At 39.6% G+C, this 26,468-nt stretch overlaps 1 protein-coding gene across 2 annotated transcripts in view; it reads right to left on the bottom strand.

Annotated features, from left to right (window-relative positions):
• The window catches only part of Atxn10 (ataxin 10), a 143,814-nt gene that overhangs the window by 60,882 nt on the left and 56,464 nt on the right, over positions 1 to 26,468 (bottom strand). For both annotated transcript variants that reach the window (XM_085678540.2, XM_048444937.3), the window contains exons 7-9: positions 24,860 to 25,025; positions 18,320 to 18,428; positions 16,666 to 16,835 (exon numbers count right to left, since the gene is read on the bottom strand). In XM_085678540.2, coding sequence (XP_085534666.1) covers positions 16,666 to 16,835; positions 18,320 to 18,428; positions 24,860 to 25,025 — 445 coding nt within the window. The remainder of the gene's footprint in view (positions 1 to 16,665; positions 16,836 to 18,319; positions 18,429 to 24,859; positions 25,026 to 26,468) is intronic.

Genomic DNA, 26,468 nt, shown 5'->3' with positions numbered 1-26,468 from the left:
TCAAAATCATAAAAGCATCCCAATACTGAGACAGTCTAAAAGAACACACAGTGACCATGAAAAGGCAACTGCTTCCCCAAAGGTCAACTACTTCTTTGACTACTGTGGATTACAAACCTCTGAGGAAAACAGCTGCCATCTTGATCAGATCAGCTGTGCCTGCTTACAATAGTCTATCAAGACTGAGCTTGCTGACTGCTGACATTGCTTCAACAGAAGGAAGGGGTGAGGAAGCTCCCTGGATCCTCACTTGAGATCCCAGCCACTCCTCCCAGTCATTTGTATTCAATTTTGAGCAAACTGTTCATGCTCTCAGTGCTAAAGTGCACGGGCTGGAGGAGACTAGCTGAAGTTGGGCTCCCTCATGTCAGTATGGGGAAGCTATTATGCATGCTGGGTCAAGGCTTTCCTTGCAACTGCTTTGGGGCCACTCACACCTCTGGTGACAACTCCTCACCCATGCTCTTTAAGAAAGCCCAATCAGTTCATTGGTAGGATCACACTTTGTTGTTGGGATGTTATAGAGTAGGGTATGTTATTATGTCACCAAAAGTAAGGCATTCACACAACACTGGCCAATCAAAGAAATGCTGCCTGTTGCCTTGTTTTTCCCCAACTCTGTCTGAAATCTGTCCCTCATCAGACCCTATGTTGCCATTCCACTTCTTCCTAATGCAGACATCTGCAGACGCATTCCAGATAGTTCCTTGGCATGGTGGCTCTTCTCCAATTAATTGAACTAAGGTGGATGATGCTATGCTGCAGTAAGAAACAATACACACAAATTTAAGTGGCTTTAAATAGGATGGCTTATTCCTGTTATCTAACAGCTGCACAGCCTTGGGCATATAATTTAACTCTCAGGTCCTCAGTCTCCTCTTTTGTACCACTCACCACATGAAGTGAGTGAATTCCACTTAAAACTGTTGCAGTTCTGAGTGCCTGGTACACAGGCAGCACTAAGAACAGGTGACTTTACTTTGTTACTGCCAAGCCTTATCACTCACCACTCTCATCTTGGAGCACGATATCCCATAGCAAGTCATGAACTACCTTAGAAAAAAATGGCACTATAGCACTCTGTCTGGGACCTGCAGGGCTATCAAAGTATCTGTCACAGTGTGGGCCCTCTATGAAGCTTTCTGAACCACAGAACAGAGTACTGATGAACAATTTTTGTGACCTTGAAAAATCTTACACGTGCTCTACACACACAGAGCACCATGTCAGTGAAGGTATGCACACAGGCACACCTGGCCTGCAAGACAGCTAATGAGGGCAAGGACACTGTCTGTAGATGGGAAAGTCCTGTGGCTTAAAGTTCCCCTAAAAGGAGCCAGGACCACCAAGTATGGGCAACTGCTTCCAGCCCCTCTCAAAAAGAAGTGAAGGAAAGGGACAAGAAGGGGAGGGGAGGAGAGAGAAGAGGAAAGAGAGAAAAGGGGGAAGAATAGATCACAGATTCTAGTAACTGCTGCATAATCCCATTGGTCTTATGCTCAGGGAAGTAAAGCCCCTCCCTGAGAGGTGAACTCTCATGAAGGTAAGAAGAGCAAGAGGGAATCTGGGAAGGATTTGTGGCCATCTGGTGAACCTGGCCTGAGGACAGCATTTTTCACCACCACCCGTCCGGAAGCTTGTGTGGCACCGGCTGCCTGGAGAAGCCTTCCCTTCTGCTAGTGCCTCACAGTCTCAGTGGGTGGGGGAAGTCGCTGCAGAGACACAGATCCTAGGATCTTCAGTTTCTCGTGTTTTCCTCTAGGCTGTGAGTTGTTTACAGGCAATTACCTGTTTTATTTCCTTCCTCCAGACTTTGCACAAAGTTTAGTGTTAACTATGCTCTTAAATGTTTGTTTCTCTGGAAATATGTTTTTAAAGTTACTATCAAAGAGATGAGATGTGCTGTCTTTAAGTAAGAATGTTAACTTCTGAGGAAGAGTAAGGTCGAAGTTACATTAAATCTTAGGAGCTCTGTAAAGATTTAAATCTCTGCTTTTTTGGATATGAGTCCTACTGTCATGATTTATAAGTCCACAAGAGCCATATATTTACGGAGCAGGATAGACGGTAAGCCTGGAATGCAAAACATAGCACTAGAATTTTTGCTATAAAGATTACAGATGCCTCGGGCTTTTAAAAAACGAGATGTCACATGAAGCTGTACATCAGGATCTTGCCCGGAAGATAAAAACATTACATACTCCTCTGCCCGCTCACCTTTAAATTACAGCTTCTGGCACTGTCTGGGGTGTGCGCATGCACACACAAGCACTCAGCCAGTATGCTTAAATGAACACCTGCAACCTAGCTAAAAGCAACCCTTTAGAGATAGCTGTCAGAGCAGGAAACCTGGCACTCACCACAAACTTCTAGAAGTTGTAGATTAAGAAGGCAAATACCACAAAGGAACTTTGAAATAAACTATGGTGTTCCTTAGAAAACTTCAGTGTTTACAGATCAATAATAGTATTGATTTTGAATTTTAAGTAAAGGTGTATTTTGGTTCAAGCATATTACTAGGGTAGGTAAAAGTCAAGTGTGCAATTTCCTAAGCACCACTTTCTTGAGTCTGAAGTGGCTAGCACACCTGCTACAGCAGGGAAAGCCATGTTCCAGGCAGATACAGTGCTGTATACAAATTACCCAAGTGATATTACCACAAGCCAAGTAGGGAGCTGTGGATCTTCCTCAGAAAAAAGGAAGGTAAAAAAATGAACATTCTGAGCCACAGGTAGGCCAGACAGGAGCATGGGACAATAGGTTGACTGAGGTCAGGTTATAGAGGTAGCACAGGGGCCATCAGACTGCAGGCCAAACTTCCTGAGCCACTACGGCTGCCGGCAATGTGTCACTAGGTCAGTCAGACTGAGTAGTATCAATTTATACATGAATTTATACATGTGCCCTAACACAAAGGCAGAACTTTATTCCTCTTTTAAAAATTTTAACAAAATTAATAAATAGTATACACAGCAGAAATTCCAAAATGCCATTATTATCAGTGTAGGCTAAAACAATTAGATTATTTAAAGACGTGGAGCCAGAGCTTATTTTTCTAGTAAATGTAAGCTGACTCCTATATAAAATCACTAGTAAAGAATAACTCTAAAAGGAGAACCAGCATTAGTATTTACTAATGTTGCACTGTCATAGTTGGTTTTCTGTTGCTGTGATTAATACTAAGAGCAAAAACAACCTAGGGAGGAAAGGGTTCATTTCACCTTACAAGTGACTACCCATTATGCAGGAAAGTCAGGGCTAGAGCGCAGAAAGACAGTACTACAGAGACACCACGGAGGAATGCTGCTCACTGGCTTGTTCTTTAGGCTCATGTTCATTAGCCTAGGTGGGATAGCACCTCCAAGTGGGCTGGGCCTTTATACATCAATCAGCAATCAAGAAAATACCTCACAGAAATGCTCATAGGCCAATCTGATGACGGCAACTCCACATTCAGGGTCCCTCTTCCCAAGAGTGTCAAGATGACAACCCAGATCAGCCATCACAAGCACTAATACTCTTTTATTTTTTAAGATGTATTTTATAATGTATATGTACAAGCTCCCAGGTCTGGTTTTTTAAGTGTGTAAAGGTCAGAGAACACCTTGCCAGAGTCAGGTCTTGCCTTCCACATCACATGGGTTCTAGGGAGTGAACTCAGGTCACCAGGGTGCAGCAAGTACCCTTACCTACTGAATCATTTTACCTGATTGATATTTTATCTTCTAAAATGGCTAGAAAAGATTTCTCAAGATTAAAAACAACCATATTTTTAAAAGACAAAAAGGATTTTTTTTCTCACTCTCTCCAAGTTCTCAACAAATCATTCACTACTCCCCATTTAGGAGTACCTTTACCAGGAGCCCCAAGGGGCAGCAGCAGACTTTTGAATTCAGACCAGGATGCCCAATGATTCCTGCTGCTATGAGAACCAGCTGCTCCATGAGGAGGGAGAACAAACACTACCAACTCATAGTTTAAACCAACTAGAGTTAGCTGAAGCTTCTGTTTATCTATCTCCTTTGAGGATGGAGAGCAGAGGGTACTAGTCAAGGTTTCTAGAGCTGAAATCACAGCAGGTGAGGTACATGCCTTCCCCTCCCTGATCCTATGGCCTGCCTAGTCTATCAGTCAGACTCTTCCTGTCAATACTCTTCAACCACAGCCCAGATCAGCCTTCCTCCTCCACAGCCCCTCTGGCTGGCTGTCCCAGGCTGTGTGAAGGAGGCCCAGTTGTCTTTTAGGACACTGGGAATTCTCACTCAGCATCCATTCCTCAGGAGGAGCACTCCTTCTGCCCTCTCAGGCATAGACAGTAGAGGGTTAGAGAAAATGAATCTTAGTTCAAATGCCTCCTCTTGTCCCCAACTCTCCGTAGGTTAGTGACTTAATTTAAACATTTCCTCTTGGATTTTTCCAGCAGGTAAATTCAACGTTGTCAGTAGTTATAATACTAAGCAAATAGTGATGAATCATTCCCAGAAATCAGTCCCACATTAAACCAATTATTCAAGTGTCCAAGAGTAACATGAGCTTGTGGAAGGATTTGTAATGTAAGATGCACAATACAAGAAGCACAAACAACTCAACCAAAAAAAGGACAATTGCTCCCCCACCTCACTCCCACAGATAAACTGGAAGAAGCTCCATCCACACTGTGTTGGCCACAACTCTCAGTGGGGCCTGAAATGCTGCCTGCATCAGAAAAATTCAAACAAAAACTGAAAATAATCTTAAATCATGTCCTTCTTTATCAATTTTCTTTTAGTGTTCATTTTTAGTTCATTTCCCTTAAACAATTAAGTATCCACTCTGCTTGTGTGAATATATGTTGATATATAAAACATCTTTTAATCAATATTTCTTTTTAGAAAGAGCAGTGTTTCAAGACTGTATTCAACATTAATTTAAAAGTCTAGAAAAACCAAGGAAATTTATGCTAATTTAAAAACCCCACCGTAACTCCTATTATACCTGAAAGATATGGGTTATCCTATATACATTTGCAGATATAAATCAAATCTGTGATCATATCATAGAAAACCATAAAAACTATAGCTATGACTAACTATGTGCCTCAGAGATAACTCCTAAGCTGTGGCCATTCCACGGGTGGGCAGATAAGGAAACTGAGAATACTGTGTCAAAAGCCAGTCTGCCTGGACTCTTGTGTTCTACCACTGACTATATGAGATTCTAGGAAAATTATTTAATGCCCACACATTTGAGTTTGCAAATTAAGATGAGATAATATTGCCCACTCCCCCCAAAATATTACAAAAATAAATACACTGATACAAGCAAGGGCTCAAAAGGGTTCCAGACACATAATAATCATTGCACCATGTTCACTGTGTTACTGGGACTAACACGATTGTTTTTCAGTTTGCAAGTGACTAACCTTGGCAAGATCTTGACTAAAGTTCAACTTTTAATTTTTCCAATAAAAGTGAGTATCTAAGCTAATGATACTTTTCCTAAAAAGAAATACAGAACTTTCAAATACATACAAATGATTACTATTAGTAGGACAGAGAACTACAGGGTATTTAGTTACTGCGGTGGTTAGAACCCCTTCACCTCCATTTAGTAATGACTAGAGAGGTGAGGGCAGCCATCATGAGGGCAGTGAGCAAGTGGAAGGGACATAGAACACAGCACAAGTCTTGCTTCTCCATTCCCTTTTGTTCTCCTAACTCTAAGGATCAGAGTTTATTGTCAAGAAAAGAACTAGAAATGCCTTCACACAAATATGTAAAAGAATGACTAAAGTTTGAAATGTTTCTCAATCAAGGTGTGTCAGTATTTTTACACAAATCTGACCTAAAGGAAATGAAAGCTTAACAATGGAACATGTAACAGAACGAAAACATTGAGAAGATGGTGAAATGCCACCTAGGTCTTTGCTTACTTGATTGAGTGAGCAGCTCTGCTCCTCCAGGTTTTACCAGAACTGTGTGGGCACACAAAGGAGGACAGGAGGTTTGCTCTGGGTGCTATATACAGCAGCAAACAAGCAATTTTCTTTATAGAGTTCTGCACTAAACATTCCTGCGTACCAGGAAACTGGCTTACTAGAAAGAATTAGCCACTCTACACTGTGGGGAGAAGGCTATGGAAACTTATGAGCAGAGAAGAAACTGGCATGGACCTTAACCTCTGCACCATTGGTATCCTTCATGGGGCTGCCTGCTCAAGAGCCTGTGACAGTATTGACAAGGTACTGGACGGAGGGAAGAGACCCACCGACCACCAAGGAGGTACTAAGAACATGGCCCCTGTATACAGAATTAGGAAGGCCAAACAACATGGTGGAATTCAGGTTTGTGAGGAGTATAGGCTAAAAGAAAGCAGGACTATAAAACCGTCCACTAGCATACACACTGAGGCACTCCTACAAGGTAGTTACTGGTAGATGTCACTGTAGTAATGACAACTTACTCCTCACAGCAAACATGAGATCAGGAAAATGAGCTCTAATTTCTAGATGAAGGAAAACTCAAAAATGAAGCATGTGAAGGGTTGCCTACTGAGAAAGGAGGGAGGGGAGGGGAGAGAAGGGAAAGAAGGAAAGAATTGGAATTTAAACTGGCTTTTCTCTCTAAAATCAAGTTTCCATGTACTATGCTAAAGGGAAGACTATAATAAAGGAAGTAGGCAGTCAAGGGAAGGTTCAGAAAAGAAAATAAAACAAAAAACACTGTAGGTCCCTGGCTCATGGCTGCTCTCAGCAGCTCCTGAGAGACTGGCAGGATATGCTTTTCTGCTTAACCCTTGGTAGGGTTCTGAAGTCTTGGGCATTGGCCTATCACTGGGTAGCATTTACATTTTTCTCAGAAACCAGAAATGAAAGTCCAGAACAGGACATGGGAAGAGGTGCCCAGGATCCCACTGGGATAAGGTCTGCAGAGGCAGGGATTTTAGCACTGATGAGATAGTAGCTCAAGCACAGGGGGTCGTTAGTAGGACAGTGACAAGGAAGAACAAAATTCTAGAGTTCACAGACTGCTCCCTCCCCCAGCTTCCCTCGTTTTTGTTCACCTAGGCACGGGGTGCACTCTTCTTGAACTGAGTGGGGCCTTTCCTTCTTCCTGGCACACACTGCAGCCAGCCACTCTTCAGTCTCACAAACTTACATCTGTCTTCCCTGTGCACATGATTTCCTCAAGAGGGCACTATGCCAAACCCATTTCTATATTCTCACTGTCCAGAACACCAGCTGGTACACAGCAGATGGCAAATACATACTTGAACTAAACTACAAGTTTCTACCATGATGACAGGACAGCATGGCAGTTCCTATCTGAAGAACAAAACAGAAATGGCCTTATTCCAACTGCTGCATAAGAGTAATGCAGATCTGAGTTAAGCATTACAGCACAAGAGACTCAATGCCACTCTTCTACTAGAACATGATGAGTATGAAATTAAATTCTATCAAAATAAGACAAGCAACAGGCTTTTTAAATAAGGGATCAGAAAATTACTTCAAGACTGATTTTCTTTTATAAGATGTAACGCTGATCCTTCGCTGCTAGAAAAAGCAAACAACTAATCATGTCAGAGGCTGACAGTGTCGTAGCTGTATGATAGACAGGTCTGTCCTTTTTATTCCCTCAGAAAAAAAGGTGCTAGTCTGACACTTCAAATAAAAACTTTATTTGTCCATACTAATGAAGTCTAGAGATATAAGGAAAACTTAGTGTCAAAAGTACTTGGGTTCTCATTATATTCTAATGTGTAGTAAAAGTGTTAAAACTAATCATTCACCAAAAGCTAACACACCCAAACCAGAGTCCCTGCCAAGAAAAGTTAAATTCAAATCCTACTCCTTTGCAGAGAGAGAGAGAGAGAGAGAGAGAGAGAGAGAGAGAGAGAGAGAGAGAGAGAGAGTGAGACTGACTCAACATGCAGGAATAGTCCTTCTGTTTTTGTTCACTTGCCTCTGCCTCTCTTTCACACAGACAAATTGATATGCACCCAAGAATGCCCCCAGTCACCTTGATATGAGCTTTAATTATTTTTTGCTAGTAAAATCTCCAGATCATATGCTACTGTTTTATTTTTAATTTTTTCTATAAAATCTGAATTGAAATTCTTTTAAATTCCTAGATACTAGATGAGGGAGTTAAGAACATATGCACCAACTATGAAAATGGAAAAAAGAATGGCTATAGCCACCAAGAACTACCATTTCCTTCCTGTCAGAGATAAAAAGGGCCTCTCTATTCATCCTCCTTTATGCACGTGCGTGTGCATGTGCGTGTGTGTGCATGCATGCATGTTGAATAACTCTGTTTCTCTTAACTTCTATGTGCTGCTGCAAGAAAAAACTAAACATGTTAGAAATCAACATTGCTGCATAGTCACACGTGGAGGCTGGAAGTTAACATCAGGCGTCCTTCTTAATCACTCTCCACTCTGCTGAGACAGGTTTTCTCACTGAGCCTGCAGCTCACCAGTTTGACTCAGCCGGCAGTAGGGATACCATCAAGAAACACAAAGGATGGATCCCTGGCATGCTGCAGTAACAGCTCATACTATTCATGTAAGTCTCCCTTTTAAATAATGCCATGCCGCTCCCACAGAAGTACAAAACAGAAAAAGGGGATTTTTGAAGTCAAACAATAAACCATCCTCAATGCTTTACTTTTTGGCAGTTCTAGGGACTGAATCTAAGGTCTTATACATACTAGGTGCATGCTCTTCCACTGAGCTACAACTGTAGCCCTCCTCTATGCCTTTAAAAAAAAAAAGTACAGCTGCAACAAACTAAATCTCGATTGGTATCCTCAAGATAGGAATTTTAATTTCACTTTCTGTAGCAGGAACTGTAAGTTCAAGAAACTAATGGTGACAGCTTGATTTATGAATTTTGACATATTTCTTGAACTCGGATTACATTACAAAGAAGTGGAATTCTAAGCAAGCCAGATCTTGTCTATACATTCAATCATCAAATCAATAAGCTGTGATTCTGTGCAACTTACCTCTGACTGAGGAGAAGCACAAAGTGCTATGGGGACATAGATCTGAGATTTCAAAGTTTCTCCAGGGCTGATAGCTCAGTCAGTAAAGGCCCCTCCTTGCGCCTGATGAACTGAATTCAATTTGCAGAACCCACATGGGTAAAGGACAGATCTGACTCCCACAAGCTGTCCTCTAACTGCCACACAGGCACACATTAAATAAACAAATAAGGGGGGAAATCCCTCTATACTCTCAGAACTGTTCGAGAATACATTTTAGACAGATAGAAAATACTTCATCTCTTTAATGGATAATAGCAAGAGAAAAAAATCAACTAAAAAAAGCATTTGTGGTAAACCTAACAAGAAAAAAGTATTCTTGTCCTAGAGAAAGTTCTTACATGCTTTCACTTCTTCCTTAAACAATCCCCACCTAGAAAGACAAGGATATCAAGATTACTTTACACATAGTAAATTCCTATGACATTTATCTACAAATTTCTACTTAAATACATATTTTGGGGGGGCAGCAACATGGCTCAGTGGGTAAAAGAACTTGCCAACAAACCTAAGAACCTAACTAAGTTCGAAACCCAGAACCCATATAATGGAAGAAGAAAACCAACTCTTTTACAAGCTGTCCTGACTCTCTCTCTCTCTCTCTCTCTCTCTCTCTCTCTCTCTCTCTCTCTCTCTCTCTCACACACACACACACACACACACACACACACCACCCACATAAAAATAAATGTAGTAACATTTTTTTAAGCATATTGTTAGGAAACGATGAAATATACTGTATCTATTTAACAATGGCCTGAAAGAGAGGCTCAGGTAAAATGGAGAGGCTAGGTAGTTTGTTAGATATTTTCCTGTGGGGTCTGGAGGATTGAATTCACAGGAAAATATAGCTGTCCCCATATTGAATCAAGAAACTGAGAGCAGAACTAAAAGAGTTACAGTTAGTATGTGGTTGACTAAGAAGCCAGTCTGTGTTTATGTAATTTTAGCCATGTCTGTACTACTGCAAGCCCACTGCCTGTTGTAATGACCGAAGGACAACAGCAGCAGAACAGCTTATTCTGTAGCTCCAAAAAACCAGGAACAGACTGGCAAGGAACTGAGCCCTGAGAAGATGGACAAACGCATTATCATGACTTGATGATGACGTCTGAATGCATTTGCAGTTCAGCAACCCATCACCCATATAGAATGATCAGCTCAAGATCCATGGGAAGACTGGGTCCATACAATAAATTTCTCAGCAATATTACCCAGAAGACACAGAGGAAAAGTTTTTATAAGAGAGTGATTAAGAAGCAGAACTCAGGAAAAGAGGTGTGGGGTTGACAGTATAGCTAGAAACAGACAGATCTAGCCTGTTAAGGTAAAAGAGGGCAAAAATCAAATTTTCCATGTATCTCTTTGGCTGGTAGTTAATCTGTACACACCATAGACAAAGAAAAGCAAAATAAGCATGTGTATGATATATCCACACACAGAAGGCAATTCCATATGCAGAGTAGGAAGAAGAGCAAAACCACCAAGAGAGGGCACACTGGAGTAGAACATGCTTCCTGTTGACCTAAATTTACAAAACAATTCTAAAGTTTGTGACCAGGAGCTCTGAAGAGCAACATAAGGACACGAGGATGCGGAGCCCCACGCGAGCACAGGGCAGACAGGAAGGAGGACTCCAGCACCCTGGCCTGTGCTACAGCAGTTCAATGGAAGACACTAGCACACGCTAATCAAGAGGTCAAAAGGGAATATCAAATTCCCCTGGAACTGGAGTCGTAGACAGATGTGAGCCACCTAACATGGGTCTTCTACAAGAGCAGTATACCCTCAACCGCCAGGCCATCTCTTTCTAGTCCCTACAACAAATATTTTTGAGATAAATTGTCATAGACCAACTGATGCTGTATAGCTCAGTGGTAGAGGGTTTCCTACCAAACACAAGGCCCTATGTTTGATCATGAGGACCTAAAAAAGAAAATATAATGGGGAGGACACAACTTAAAAGAACCAGTAGAGGAAGACAGAAACCACTGAGGAATACAGAGTTGGAGTAGACAATGGGGGCAGGGGATGAGTATGAACAAAGTAAAATAGCATGTATATATGAAAATACTGTCACATTGTATAGTAATAGGAATTTTTAATTAAAAAATTATAGATCACAAAAGGTAAACTTTCCCATTTAAGAATTTTCATTCATTTAATTGAATGCATACTGATCATCAGGTAAAATTTTTTAAAGGAATAATACAAAGAGCAAAAAAAAAAAGACAAATGTATTTTATGGTCACAGATGTTTAAGAACCAATTTCCTAGAGGACGGTTCTTGGACAGGAGTCGTGAGCTGCACCTTCCTCACACACAGAACCTCTTCAGATGGACTGCAATGAAAGCTTTGTGTGCACATATGTTAACACAAAGACCACCAGGCTCCAACACCAAGGCTGGAAATCTCTACAAAGAGGAGGGGAAAGGAAAGAAGGAAGAACTAATCAGAACTGCCAGGGAGCCTTGAGCAGAATGCACCTGACAACCAACATGTGTATATACTTTAGTAAGTAAGTTTCCACTGGGGGGAGGGCTGGGAGAAAGTAGATAAACTGGTTATCTTCCCAGATATTTCAAATAACACATTTAGCTTTAAGAAATAAAAGCTTTTTTTCTTCAAATAAGGCATTTACTTAGAGCAGTAACAATAGTGAAAAGCAAAAGAATGGGGAAGAAAAAGGATAAGCTATACGTTCCATATTCTAACAAAGAAAGCAAAGAATAACCGGTTTCTTTGTGTTTACAACATCAATATCCATGTGCTTCTTATAATAGAAAGCAAAACAGAATCATTCTCCATCTAGTCCACAGAGGTTTAAAAGTAAACTAATCATTACAGCTATTGCAAAGATGTTGTACGTGGAGCACAAAAGACAGTAAAAGGAGACATCTGCAGGATTAGGAGCATCTCTGTCATGACTCAGTAAGGACAGTTCCAGAAGCAGCCCACCAGCGACACAGAAGGATCAGTTCAAGACCTACAGATGCACTGGGTTCAATAAATTTCTGAGCAGGTTGTCCAAAAGTGTAAATACAAAGAAAGATGTCTCCCATTCTAATACCTCCACGACATGGCAGCCCAGCTCTGAGCAGAAAGAACCATTCTGGGTTGGCCATCCCAGAATATAAAGTCACCCTTCTGATCCTCTCTGGCAGGCCTCTGGAACGGAACTGTTGGGTAAGAAATACTAGTACATGTGTGTTTGCCACTTACAAGTATTAGTGGCATTTCCAGAATACACAGCTCCAAGTCTGTATTCAATAAATAACAGCTGAATTAAATCACACTGAAATCTCCCTGAGCCTTAGTTTCTCCACTTAAGAAATTGATGGCAACAAATTTTCTGTCAATCTTTTTTATTTTTAAACATAGGAGTCACAGGCTCTAGTTACCCAATGAAGATACAAAAAATAGGAAACTCAAAAAGCAACAGATAAAGTGCCTTAGCCAGCTATTGGACATCACATTACTATGAATGGAGTTACAGGACAAGCAAAAATACAGTAGGGCTGAAAATATCTCTGCGAAGGCTTCTGAGGAATTAACACCATGCACAAAGATTCTATGAAAGATTCTATTGTGAATTACTGACTGGGTCAGAGGCAAGATCCCCGGATGTCCTTAAAGAACATAGTCCTCTAAGCAAAACAACTGCATTTTTCATAAGCTGTGCCTGCTTGCAAAAGCCCTAACTAGAGGTCACTAGGGAGAAGAAGACGTCCCTACCAGTAGAAAAGGAGATTCTACTCCCTCCTGTATCCCCAGTCCATTTGAACGAAATTCTTCCCTAATTGTAAGTAGCTTCTGGAGATGCTAGAACATATAGGCTGGGAAAGCTAAGGAACTACATCTACAAGGCTATGGGGACTCCATTATCCACACTAGGTGAAGAATTTCTTGGCTATTGCTTTGGAGTCTCCCCCCTCTTACTAGTACTCTCTCACCCAAAGTAAGCCTCAAGACTCACCGGTTCCCCAGAATGAACTTGGGTAGAATCATGGGAGTTTGTAGGAAGGGGATAGTTGTCTCACCCAGAGAAGAATTCTCACAACATTCCTAGAATGGAAGCTTCCCAGGAAACAAATTTCCATCAATCAAAAACAGGGCCCTGAAGATTAGGGATATTCACAGTTGACAAAGGAATGAATAAGAAACACAGAAGAAAGTACACTGGCATTTCATAAGTGAACCCAGAAGGAGTTGAAAGGGTCTACTTGATGGCCTGTGGGCTGAAGATCTTCAGGAAGTTTAAACTGCACTCCATTCCTGCCAAACTGCACGAAAATTCCAAAATCAGAGGCAGTAGAGTGCAGGAGACCAAGTACAGACCTGGAAATCCACAGGAGGACAAATTTAAGTTTTACTCTGGGTTCTGCCAATATACCACTGGACAGCCTCTCCTTTCACATCCCTAGCAAAAGCTTTTTTGCAAGGCTTGTGCAAAGGTCAAAGCTGACAATACCCATAAGAAGGCATGATGCAGCAACACAGACACTAAAACAAATCGTCCACTCCTTTTTTCTGTTGGTGAAATTACACAAATTCCCCCAACCCTGAATCTTTTTTTTTTTTTTTAGCCTTGGAAATATAAAGCCAAATTTATCTGTAGGCTCCAATTTGCATAGAAGACAAACCAACCACCTAAGCAACACCCTGGGAATTAGTGACTAACATATATAGAACTATATCCCCCAAACATCCACTTCCCCAGAACTGTAATAAAGGTTTTAGAAAGATACTGAACTTTATCCCTTGCAGAACTAATAAGCTAGGAAAATACATTTTCACTATTCAACTGGAAACAGGATTGAGCTACAAGAATACAGAAGCTTCCAGAATATAAAAAAAAGGAAGTACGTGGGTGGGTGTGGGGGTCCCCTAGAGGTAATGCTTTCAGGTTTGAGCCTTTGTTAGCACAGGAAAGACACTGGGATAGAGAGGCATTCTCACACTCAAAGAATGAATCCTTCATGCTTTCTGAAGTGTTTGCTCTACTAGAGAACATACAGCAACTTCCTGGGGGCCCCAGGGTCCTCTACACAGCACTTGGGTACACTCCAGGCTTCTTGGGATGCAACCTGCTCCTGACTCTGTGAGCTATCACAAACCTAAGGATCACTACAGCGTGTTCCTGTGAGGAGTCACTCCAAAACAGCAGCAAAACAATCATGGAACACAAGGAACGTCCCTCTGTTATGCTCCTAAAGAGACGGGTAAAGTGTCTTATTCTCTATTCACTATTGTCTATCCGCTCTCAGAACTGCTCCTTTAAAATCCTTGGCAGCATCTCTGTGATTTGCATCAGCTCCTCTTGAGTGACAGTTCTCCTAGACACTGTATAACCTGTTCTATGGAAACTCTTAATTATATTATTTTCCTCTACAGAGTGTTATTCTTTGCTTTTTGTTTTAGCGAACACTTATTTTACTGACTTAAACAAACTTTTCAGACTGACAACTCAGATTTCAGTAACTATTTTGTCCACAGCTTACCTGCTTGGAGCCTGCCAGACCAGAGCCTTCTACCACGTGGGTCCTAAGGACTGAACTCAGGCGATCAGGTTTAGTGGCAAGTGCCTTTACCCACTGAGACACTTTGCTAGCCTTGTTCTCTCCCCCCCTCTCCAGCTAGAAAATATGCAGATTTTCTGTAAGTCACATTTTGTCTCATTCCCTTCTTCTAGTACCAATTTCACTCCAGAATCTACGAATCTGTGTCAATTTGGATGTCTTCACAAGACTGTCTTCATCCAGTTTATAACTGTGTAAGGCTGACAGCAGCAACCTACACTATTAACTGAAGGAAAATCTACACAAGTTTTTTTCTAACTTCACTTTTTCTCACAGTGCTGTCGTCCCTAATTAAGAAAAGGCTTTGCATGGATCACCTGTCACATAAAGAACCAAGGCTACATATACTTCCAAGGTGGCTTTTGCAAACTTTTCTGGTACCATGGTGCTTCTTGACTAGGTCCACTCTCTGTATCTCAGTTTCCAAGGCTTCTCTACACGGCTTCAACAAGTCATAGGAAAGCGGTCTCACGGAATCAGCACTTCCTACATAACTAGATTCTAAAAAGGGGGCAAATTAAAGATTATGCCACAAATGATACAAGCTTATGCCTATCATATGTTACTGTTCAAAGCAGTCACGTGGACTGGAAAGATTCAACAGGATGGAGAAATAGATGCCTCTATAGGAGTATAGTAAAATGACACTTAGAAATATGTATACAATAACAAGAACTTTTACATATGTCTTAGAAAATATAACCTACAGAAGACTTAATATTTAAATAAGCAAAACAAACACTGCCCATAGTAAATTCCCATAAGACAAAGAACCACTAGTTCCAGCTGGGCATGGTGGCACATCTTTAATCTCAGTGCTCAGGAGGCGGAGAAAAGCAGATCTCTGTGAGTTCAAGGCCAGCTTGGTTTAAATAGCAAGTTCCAGGACAGCTAAGGCTACATAAACAAAAACTATCTGGGGAATGGAGGGAGGTGGGTATTAATTCATTGTGAAGAATGAGACCTAAGCATCATGCCACTCTTTCAACAATATTAATGTTATGTTTTCAATATCATCGGCTCTGCAACGTTCAGTACGAAAGACAGAACACAAGAGGTTCTAAAGGCGGCCTCTCATATTTCCAGAAGCTAAATACATATCCAGTCAGAACACTTAGTTTTAAAGACTCAGGATAGGACACTATTCACCCATAATTGTAGGATGCACAGATCAAGGATTTTTCTAACAATAATGCCAGCTTTTTGGTTTTATTCGTTTTAAGACAGTCTTGCTATGTAGCCTAGGCTGGCCTTGAAGTAGTGATCCATCTGTTTGGTCTTCCCTGTGGCAGGGATAACAGGTGTGTCTCACCACACCTGGCTCCATGTTTCTGAAATGTCGATGACTAGAAAAATTTCCAAACTTATTAATGTCATTTGTCTGTTGCTTTTCTTTGTTGTTTTGAAGACCACATCTTACTATGTAACTCTGGCAGCCAGGAAATTGCTATGTAGAATAGGATAACCTGGAATTCAGAGAGATCCACTTGCCTCCAAGCCTGGCTGGTTTTGTTTTTGTTTTATTGACTGTTCCCTATATCATAATAGAGTGCTTAAATAAACAGATCTCAGACAAACACTGCTAATTTACAAGAAAGGAGAATGCCTCAAATACATTCAGGACAAAGACAATGCAAAAATCTATAAAAATACAGACCATAAAGCAAAAACCTGACATACAGGACCAGCCAGAAGGCTCAGTGGATTAAAAAAAAAAAAAATCACTTGTTGCAGATCCTCTAACCTACGCTTGATTTCTGGAGTGGATGGTGAAAGGAGAGAGCCAATTTCATGTGCGTGCACCTACACTGTTTCACACACATCTAACACACACCACTAAAATAAAAAGCAAAAAATGTCAAGTATGATAAATTGTGCTTATTTTTAGGAAAAAAGAAGTAACATACTATTTTGTTACACATTAACCACATTCTTTTCAATTAATTTTCTAAGAACTCACCTAAGATTTCACTCCCCTGCCAAGTGAAGGTATTCTAAATTCTAAACAGTATAGTCTAAACAAAGTTATATGTGACACATTAAGAAATAATCTTACTTTGTCCTGGTTTTCTTTATTCTTGTAACACAGATTTCCAATGAGACGAATGAGATGAGATTTAAACCCTTCAGTCATGTGTTCGATGTCACCCTCTGCTTTTAGAGAGTCAGAGGGACTGAAAATGTTCGTGGTATCTTTTCCAACAACATGAATCACCCGTAAAACATCTAGAGCAAAAGAATAAAGTTCATTTTCCATAAGAAAATACACAGTATCTAAGATTTCCATAAACAAACACAGTGGACTAAAATGAAGTAGACAAAGCATCTAATACTCCCTCAATAATGACTGGCGTGTGGGGCCCAGCACAGCAGCTGATCACCTGCCTAGAGTGCATAGGCTTCAGTTCATCCTCAGAACCACCAGAAATACAACAGCAGTAACAATAACCGGACAGCTTCTTTGCTTTTGCATTAATTTTTCTAGGTATCAGTTTGAAGGAAGCTGATTGTAACAATTAGCTTAACTTGGAATTTCTATTTATCCACAAAGGAAAGTTAACTAAAACGTTGCAAGCTTTTTCTTATAAAATGATTTTCAATTCCAATTTATTTATACAAAATCAAATGTGATAGCTAGTCAGGTTAAATGTAAATCCTAAGAGGTTTTTGGTAATTACTTACAGCTTTCTCAGTGGCCAATAATCAGCCTCAGCCATGGACTGACATTAGCTGTAATCACAGAAAATAATACTGCTATATTCTATGAACACTCCCAAGAAGCCTATGAAAATAGACTTCCAGGAGTTATCCATTTTCCCACATTATTTCATTTAACCTTCTGAACAAACCTATTAAATACAGCCATCATTTTCACAATTTTACAAGAAGCAATCAGACTCAGAGAAGTAGTAACATGGCAGAGATAGGATGGCAATCCATACTGGCCCTAGCTGCATGATTCCCAATTTGGTTATTTATTCTGATTATCGTTAAAAGTACTACACTCAAACTAGAGCTCTGGAATGGAATTACATGTCTTCTACAGATCACTGTTAGTTCAGTTACACTTTTAGATACAAAGATATCTTCCTTCTATATTGACATCTAGACAAAGTACCTGGTTTTTATTTTTCTTTTAAGTAAAATACTGCACAGTGACAAGCAAAACATAGGTTTGGGTATCTACATGAACGGAGGTTCTTTAGGACTTAATTTGCAAACAGCTTTCGAGTAAAGACAGTAATGCTTCAAATACTGGTTTCCTAATTATTAATTGTTAATCTTGTTACAAGATTAAATCTCTAACCTGAGTAAAACACTATTCTTTGCTTTTGGAAGTATAATTGGGGAAAACAAATTACCAGATTTTATAAATATAATTTATGGTATAATAAAACTTATTTGCAAATCCCCACCATCGGTTTCATCAAAAACATTCCCATAAGGTGACACTGCAGGCATCTGCAGAGGGGCCTGATTAGTCAACATCCTACTAAGGAGGACCCACGCTCCATAGCAGAGAAGGAACAACAATTCAGCCTCAGCTTAAGCACTTGAGCTGTTAGCATTACACCACAATTCTAGTCAAGGAAAAATTTCAAAGAATCTCAATTGAAAGCACCAACAATAAGGGTTTGTGTTTGCATTTATAGGACAGAGCATGTCAAGGATTTCTTAACTAAAAATACTATGTCTGCTGTTTCACTCACCAATCACTCGTTCCATCAGACCAGGAAAAACTTGTAGGTAACCAAGAAGCTCAGTGTGGGATGTCATTTCACACAAGACGTCCAGAAGCCGAATGGTAGCCAGTGCTTCCTAAAAAGATAAAGAAACCTCCTTGCTAGGAATCAGAGTTTTAACTTTGATTGTTATAGATAACAAGAGGATGAAATGCTGTAACAAGTACCATGCGACACATCTGCAGAGAAACACAAGTGTCCAGATATTCTGAAAGATCACTAACAGATGCATCAAGAGGGCAAAACTCCATGTCATTATATGTCTTCTTGGAGAAAAGAGTAGAGAAGCTCTTACTGAAGCAAAAATATCTTCCAACAGTGGGATAAATGTTCCAAAGCACAACCTATACATAATGCTTATGCAAATACTTTCTTTTAAAAGTACTCTCAGTATGAAAGTTACACTTTAAAGATACAAACATTCCATTAAACACATTAACTTCTTGTTAACAAAAGTCCTATAATGTCCCCAAGGTCTAAAAAACCACTAGTTTCAAGAACTTACATTAGCCCCGGGTAAATCTAAGCCTGTATGCAATGTATTTATTGGTAAGATGGAAAATATAATATTATTTGAAAATGCTAGCTCACAGCTACTTCATATAAATGGTTTATATGAAACAGAGGCACAATCAGAAAATTCCCATGTGCCAATTCTACGACATCCCAATATTCCAATATATTTTTCAGAGTTGTAATTTTTATATATTTTAAACCACACTTTTTCAAGTATATATTATTTGACAAAACATAGTAGCACCTATAAATTTAGGTCATGAAGATAAAATTCTTCAAAACAAAAGTTCTTTTTAATAATACTACTCTTTATAGACATTAGAAAAATTTAAGGCAAGTCTTGTTTTCTACAAATCTCAAAATAATATCAAGAAATAACAAACTTTAATGCCTTGAGTCTTTATTTCAAAGCTTACACGTGCTAATAAAAAGCTAAGAGGGATATAAAAAGATTAGATTCTAAGTCTGAAGTCAGTATCAGGGGTAAATCCATTAGCTCCACAATGCTTAAGCACTCTCTTCTGCTAAGCGCCGACAGCCCAGACTATCTCCTCTAGGTGACAAGTCTACTGGAGAAACAGCGGGTTGACTCAACATAATTCAGGCTGCTTCTCACTCAATGCTTCTGGCTTTTATGGTCACCTATACACACCCACACCACACACATATGATACATAATTAAAGGTTAAAAATTTATTGTCTTAAAACTAAGATTGAGATGGGGTGGGGGTGATAGCTCAGGCAGTGAAGTGCTTGCACATAAGCATGGGACCTGAGTTTGATCTCCAGAACACACGTGAAAAAGCCAAGTGTGCTCTTGTAATTCCCATATTGAGGAGACAGAAACAGGCAAAGCACTAGTGCTCATGATCCCCAACAGCTGCACGAGTCAGTGAGCTCCAGACTAGTGAGAAAGAGACCTCTTCTGGCCTCACTGGGAACCCATTCTCATGTGCATAAACACACTCATAAAATTAAAAATAAAATCCATCTTTTAAAAAATTTGTAAAGTGTTGCAGCAGCCTTCTAGTAGATTGGTGTGCCATTCAAAATACTGCTAAACCATTTTTAATGTACATACTCTTGACCCAGCATTTGGATTTTTAAGAATGTATAAACCCACATTTACTTGTTTAGAACTGCAGATATTTGTAGTTGTGAGCTACCGGTGTGTATGTGCTGGGAATTCAAAAGGTCCTCTAAAAAGTAGTACAGGCTGCAACCACTGAGCAATCTTTCAAGTCATTAAGAGAGCAATTTTTAAGTGATACACCAAAGCAATGTTGGCTTTATTATTTGTTTATTTATTTTAGTTTTTTAAGACAGTGTTTCTCTGTGTAGCCCTGGCTGTCCCAGAACTTACTCTGTAGACCAGGCTGGCCTCAAACTCACAAGTATCTACCTGCCTCTGCCTCCCAAGTGCTTGGATTAAAGGTGTGTACTGTCACCACCATCCAGCTAATGTTGATTTTTTTTTTAATAAAAGAAATTTAATGAGTATGGAGAATATATTAGGTGGGGTTAAGCCGACCTCCTTTTGGTCAATAACACAGATTCTAGGGGAAAAGAAAAAAACTATGTCTCTAATAGTGAAATCTTGTTCAACCTTTGAAAAACATATAGCAGGGCCAGTGAAGATAAAGGTGCTTGTGCCTAAACCTCAAACTCTGAAATTAACATGTTGGAAGGAGGGAAGCTGTAACTGTTTTGTTTTTGTTTTTGTTTTTTATTCTTTGGAGGCCCACCACCACCCAGTTCCCAAATAAATACACAGAAACTTATTCTTACTTATGAATACCCAGCCTTAGCTTGGCTTGTTTCTAGCCATCTTTTCTAACTTAAATTATTCCATTTCTTTTTAACTATGTTTTACCTATGGGCTTTTTATCTTTCTTTATTCTATATACCTTTCTTATCTTCTTACTCAGGGGCTAGCTGTGTGTGTGTGTCTGTTCCCTGGCATCCTCTTCTTTCTAATCCTTTTCTTGTTCTTTGCTCTTTTCAAGCCTAGATTTCACCTCCTATTTATTCTCTCTGCCTGGCAGCCTGACCTATTTCTCTATCCTACCTAGCTACTGATCATTCAGCTCTTTATTAGACCAATCAGGTGTTTTAGACAGGCAAAGTAATACAGCTTTACAGACTTAAACAAATGCGGCATAAAAGAATTCAACACATCTGTGCATCATTAAATGTTCCACAGCATAAATGAATATTTATATCTTAAACTAATATTCCACAATCAATTCCCCAAAGTTGTCCTGTGAACTGCACACTTACACAGACAAACACACACATCATACCTTACAACACCAAATAAATAAATTAATAGGTAAGTGATTAGCCTGGTGTAGGTGGTACATGCCTTTAATCCCAGCACTCGGGAGGCAAAGGCAGGTAGATCTCTGTGAATTTGAGGCCAGCTGGGTCTACACAGTGAGTTCTAGGACAGTCAGAGCTACACAGAGAAACCTTGCTTCAAAAAAACCACCAAAAAAATAAATCATTTGCAAAATTTTTTAAAGCCTCAATTTCTTTGAAAAAAAAAAGCACACAGTACATACAACATTGTGAAAAGGAGATGCAACTTAAGGTGGGAATGCACAAGGAAAGCCTTAGCACAATAACACAACAACAAACACAAACGCACATACCCACACATCCACACACGGCTCTGTAGAAAAGAAGTAGGGGATGGGCAAACCAGAAACTTAACTCTGTTTCATGGACATCAGCTAAAGAATTGTTTATAGAAAAGTAAAGCATGAGCAAAGTGCAAAAATATGATCTTTACCAGTTTGTGCAAAGATACCATTCTTACTCATATTAATTGCTAGTGCAAAAAGTTGTTTAATTTGGGGTTATAAGGAAATAGTAAGTCTCAAAGTGTACAGGAATCAGGAAATATAAATCTGTCAAAGGAAAGGCGATGCTCAAGACAAGTAACTGAGATTCAGTAAACTCAACCTTAAACTATGCCAAAATGGACTAAACAGGTACCAAAACCTGGAAATCAGTACCAAGAGTACATCAAAAGATGAGCACAGCCACCTTACCATGCAACTGCTTCTGTATGGAGACATGAAGAAAGCCTCAGTATTTTCAAACTCCACAGGCCAAAGAACTTCTATGAGCATAGCTATTTTCAATCATAGTCTTTTGAAAACTTTATTAATTTTATTAAATATTTTGTTCTTGTAGGAAATCAGTGTTGGCTTGCTGGTCAGTGGCTGGGGGAGATGAATGCAGAGCCCTGATATGCAGCACTCACTAACTTCCATGATGACCCTGACAACCAAGCAACAGCCAGTCCATAAAGTTATGAATAGCAGACTGTTAGAAGTCAGCATCAACCAGTTCCAGAATAAAACTTGAGAATACAGTATGTTGGAATACTGGATCAAGGGTCTTTTTCAAGCTCACTGTACCTTTTTCTATCTCAAAGTATGATACATGCAAATTAGCATATTTCCTCCTCCCTTACAGAAACTAGTTGAAGAAAAACACAAGCTACCAGTTCAATAAGGGACCCTGTTTAAGACAGTAAGGTAGAGGCAATAAAGGAAGACACCTGACATCCTGCTCTGGCTTCTTCATGCACCTCCATGGATATATACACCTGCACACTCCCATGCATGCAACAGAGGGGGGGTAGTGAGTGCAGGTATATCTCACTACAATGCTAAAACTTTTAAACACACAGTTCTTGTGAACAATTTAAAGTCAGTTGTGTTTTAATAAATACTCAATTTTTTTACTGTTTCCTAAAAATTAGTTTTTAATATATTTATTATATATTACATATATAATCATGCATTATACATAAACAATATTATATGTGTACATGATTATATACTAATATGTGATTATGTATTATATAAAAGCAACTTATATGTTATATTAAATAACATATTAACATAGTATGATACATATATATGTTGCTTTTCTCAAGGCTGGGACAAAATACCTGGTAAAAGTTACTAAAGGAGAGGTTTATTTTGATTCACACTTGGAGGGTTTGCTCCATCGTGGCCAGCAAGAGTGCTGACAAAAGCAGCTGTGGCAGCAAGAACACGAGTGAAGCAGCTGGTCCTCAGTCAGGAAGCAGAGAGAGATTAAGGCTAGTGCTCATGTGTCAACCTCTCTGTTCAGCCTGAAACCCCAGCTTATGGACTGATGCCATTACTTTTTAAAACACACCTCAGTGCTCCCCCTGCTGGGAACAGAAGCACCCATCTCCAGAAAGGTAAATCAATTCTGAGACTTTCTCCTGTCTTTCACAGGAAGAGAACTGCTGTCAACATGAAGGCAACAGCCAAGTGGCCTTAAATCCAAGCACAAGGAGGGCTGTGCACTCTCACAGCACTGAACATGACTTCAATCACACTGGAAATCAGGAATCTCCCATGATCACCCACTCTCCAGGATCTATTTTCTGCTTCTCTGCAAACCATTTCATGTTGTTTGAGTGTCTCCTACCTTGTCTCAAGCTGCTGTCAACAGCATTCTAGCATCAACCACTCCTTTCTCGATCACTCTTACCAGGACACAAGTGATCTATTATCTTTTCTAAAACTATATTTAAAATCGACTTCATTGAGATACGGTTTATACACAACATACACCTCTAAGCATACAAAACAGAGTTTGTCAAAGTACACCGCTATGAATAACATTTCACAAAGTTCCCTGTGTCCCTGTGGAAGTACTCTCACCCCCGATATAAACCCCAGCTAACTTGACCTGTGCTCTGTCATTATCCAGGAGTCTAGCCCACTACTAAGTCTCACAGAAATAGCATCCTAGTCTAGCTTAATCCACTTGCTCTCATGCTACTTTAGGGGCATCTTTCATGCTGTTCCAGAAGTGCTTTTATTTTGCTACTGAGCAGTTTCCAAGAGAAAACAATCCTGACTTTAACTTAGAGAGAAGGGTAAAGAAATAGGAACAAGCAGAGGTTCTCCAGTGAAAAGGCAGGGCTAGAATTATTGCCAACTAGCTTCAGCAGCCTTTAGTAGAGAAAGGGTTAGCAAAGGAGAATGTGAGACGGTTAACCAGGATGGGTGGGGTGGGGGAGCCCCAACCCTGGGAAGGGGGAATAACTTTGCAACAGCAGCTCAGAAACCTTTATTAAAAGGTTGTTGCTGTTGTTTTAGAATTTTATTTTATTTTAAAAGATCTATTTTTGTTTTATATGTATGAGTATTTTATCAGTCTATTATGTATACCATGTGCATGCCTGGTGCCCTCAAAGGCCAAAAGAGGGTATTAAATCTCCTAGAACTGGAGTTACAGATGGTTGTGAACTGTCAACTGGGTGCTGGGAACCCAACTCAGGTCCTTTGCAAGAGCAGCAAGAGAGCGTGGACACACAGAGTTGAACTACAGCACTGTTTACAGTGAGTAGAAGCAGAGACAATCTACATGTCTAATCACAGGGATGATCCTGTCCAATTATGAGTATTTGTTAAATGACCACTATGGAACTGACAAATAAATGGCAGAAAATCTATCTCTGTGTCTTTAACACATGTCTGTGTGTTATGATCTACTTAACTAAAAGTACCAACTAGAATTACTTTTCAAGACACTAACTTGTACTGGAAAAAGCAAGAGCATTGTTTCCCCTTATCTGTGTTTCTAAGTTCTAAATTAAAACCACCTATCACTCAAGGAGTACACTTCAACTTTTCAAGAGTGGTTGGAGAGGTGGGTTAACAATGAAAAGTTCTCCCAGAGGACCCAAGTTCAGTTCCTAACACTCACATAAGACAGTCTACATTCACCTGTAATTCTAGCTTTGGGGGATCTGATACCTTCTTTTGGCCTCCACAGGTACCCACATATATGTGGCACACATTCACACAAAACACACATATAAATAAAAACAAATCTTTAAAACCTTTTAAGAAAGAAACCTCATAGAGAACTTGACTGAACTAAAATCCTGTCTGTTCTCCCCTTCCAGGGCTATGAAATCTGTCTCCTTACCTTATCCTCTGTGTGAGGCTCCGAGATCAACTTTAGCACATTCCTACACTGATCCACAAATGAGTTTGCAATCAACTCGGCATGGCGCAAAAATATAGAGATGTCATCCTTCGTCAGCTGCTCGTCACCCACCAGCCTGGCTATCATAATGTCTAACAGTGTGACCCTGTAAAGTAAAAGTTCTGCATCAGTATGTAACACTTAGGCTGTATGGTACCAAGAATGACTTCAAGAGGACATTTTAAGAGTTACTTTCATTTTAAAAATTTTTAAATTTTATTTTAATATCTAGCTAGAAAAAACTTTTATTAATAAAGCTAATTATCAATTGCCTGTTTTTGAAGAAATGTTTAGTTTCTTCTATGTGACTTACTAGCAGCAAGAACTATCCAATACACTTTTTATATCCATTACTTTTAAGACTGAAAATAATTCAACATCTCAGAAAGGTTGTGAATTTAAGGTTTATGAATACATTCACAAAATAACAGTAGCAAAGTGAAGAAGCTAACACCAATCTATGCATTATACACATTATCACACTTAATCTTTAGAATAATATTAATTTTACATTAAAGATATGAGTATAAAATATCAAATATCTGTAATCCAGCAGGAACCCACTCTCCCATATAAAAACATCATACATATACATGCATGTGTGCACACATGTGTAAATGATTTTGTCTAATTCACTATCTGTCATGGCCATTTATTTTTTTTTTGTTTGTTTGGGGTTTTTTGTTTGTTTTGACAAGGTTTCTCTGTAGCTTTGGAGCCTGTCCTGGAACTAGCCCTTGTAGACCAGGCTGGCCTCGAACTTACAGAGATCCACCTGCCTCTGCCTTCCAAGTGCTGGGATTAAAGGTGTGTGCCACCATCACCTGACTGACATGACCATTTTTAATTCACTTGTGACAAAATAGGTACATACTCTCTCAAAATTATGATTTCTGTTGTTGTTGTTGTTTTAAATAATGAACATGCAAAAGACAGTGCAATTTTCTATAGCAAAAAAATACCCATTGAGTTATATTTAAAGTGACACAGGACAAACTATGGTTGTTAAAGTCACATATATGCAACCCTGAAAAGTTTTTAATGAGGACAAAGAATGAAGGTAAGAGGAGGAAAGAGTGTTTCATGAGCATTCTAGAGCAAGAAATAAAATATCTGAAATTGAAATTCAAAGACTGGTATCTCTACCAAGTTTTCAATTTAGATTTGAACTTCTCCAAAAGTGTGATCTGTTGAATACTATATGCTACAAAGGCCGAAAATGGTATTACCCAGAACAGCAAGCATGCTAACCAAGTAGAGGCAATAAATACTGCTGACAAACCTCCTCTGCACTTTAATAAGTTAAGCAGAATCACGGCTGGAGTATTACCTCAGTAAACATTACACTACAGAGTCTCACTCAAATCCCTAATCTGGAAAACACAATGCCCAAGTCACAGCCGAATATGAAATATCCCCACAAGACAGCCTGCTCCAATACTGAAGGAACACAAACCTTCATCCAGCAACTGATGGAAAGAGAGGCAGAGAACTGCAGCAGAGCTCTGGACTGAGCTCCCAAAGTTCAGCTGAAGAGTGGGAGGGGTAA

Source organism: Myodes glareolus, chromosome 19 (genome assembly GCF_982192425.1).
Source record: "Myodes glareolus chromosome 19, mMyoGla1.1, whole genome shotgun sequence".
Lineage (NCBI taxonomy): Eukaryota > Metazoa > Chordata > Mammalia > Rodentia > Cricetidae > Myodes > Myodes glareolus.
Note: the sequence above shows the minus strand (reverse complement) of the source record. Positions and strands in the feature narration are given on the sequence as shown.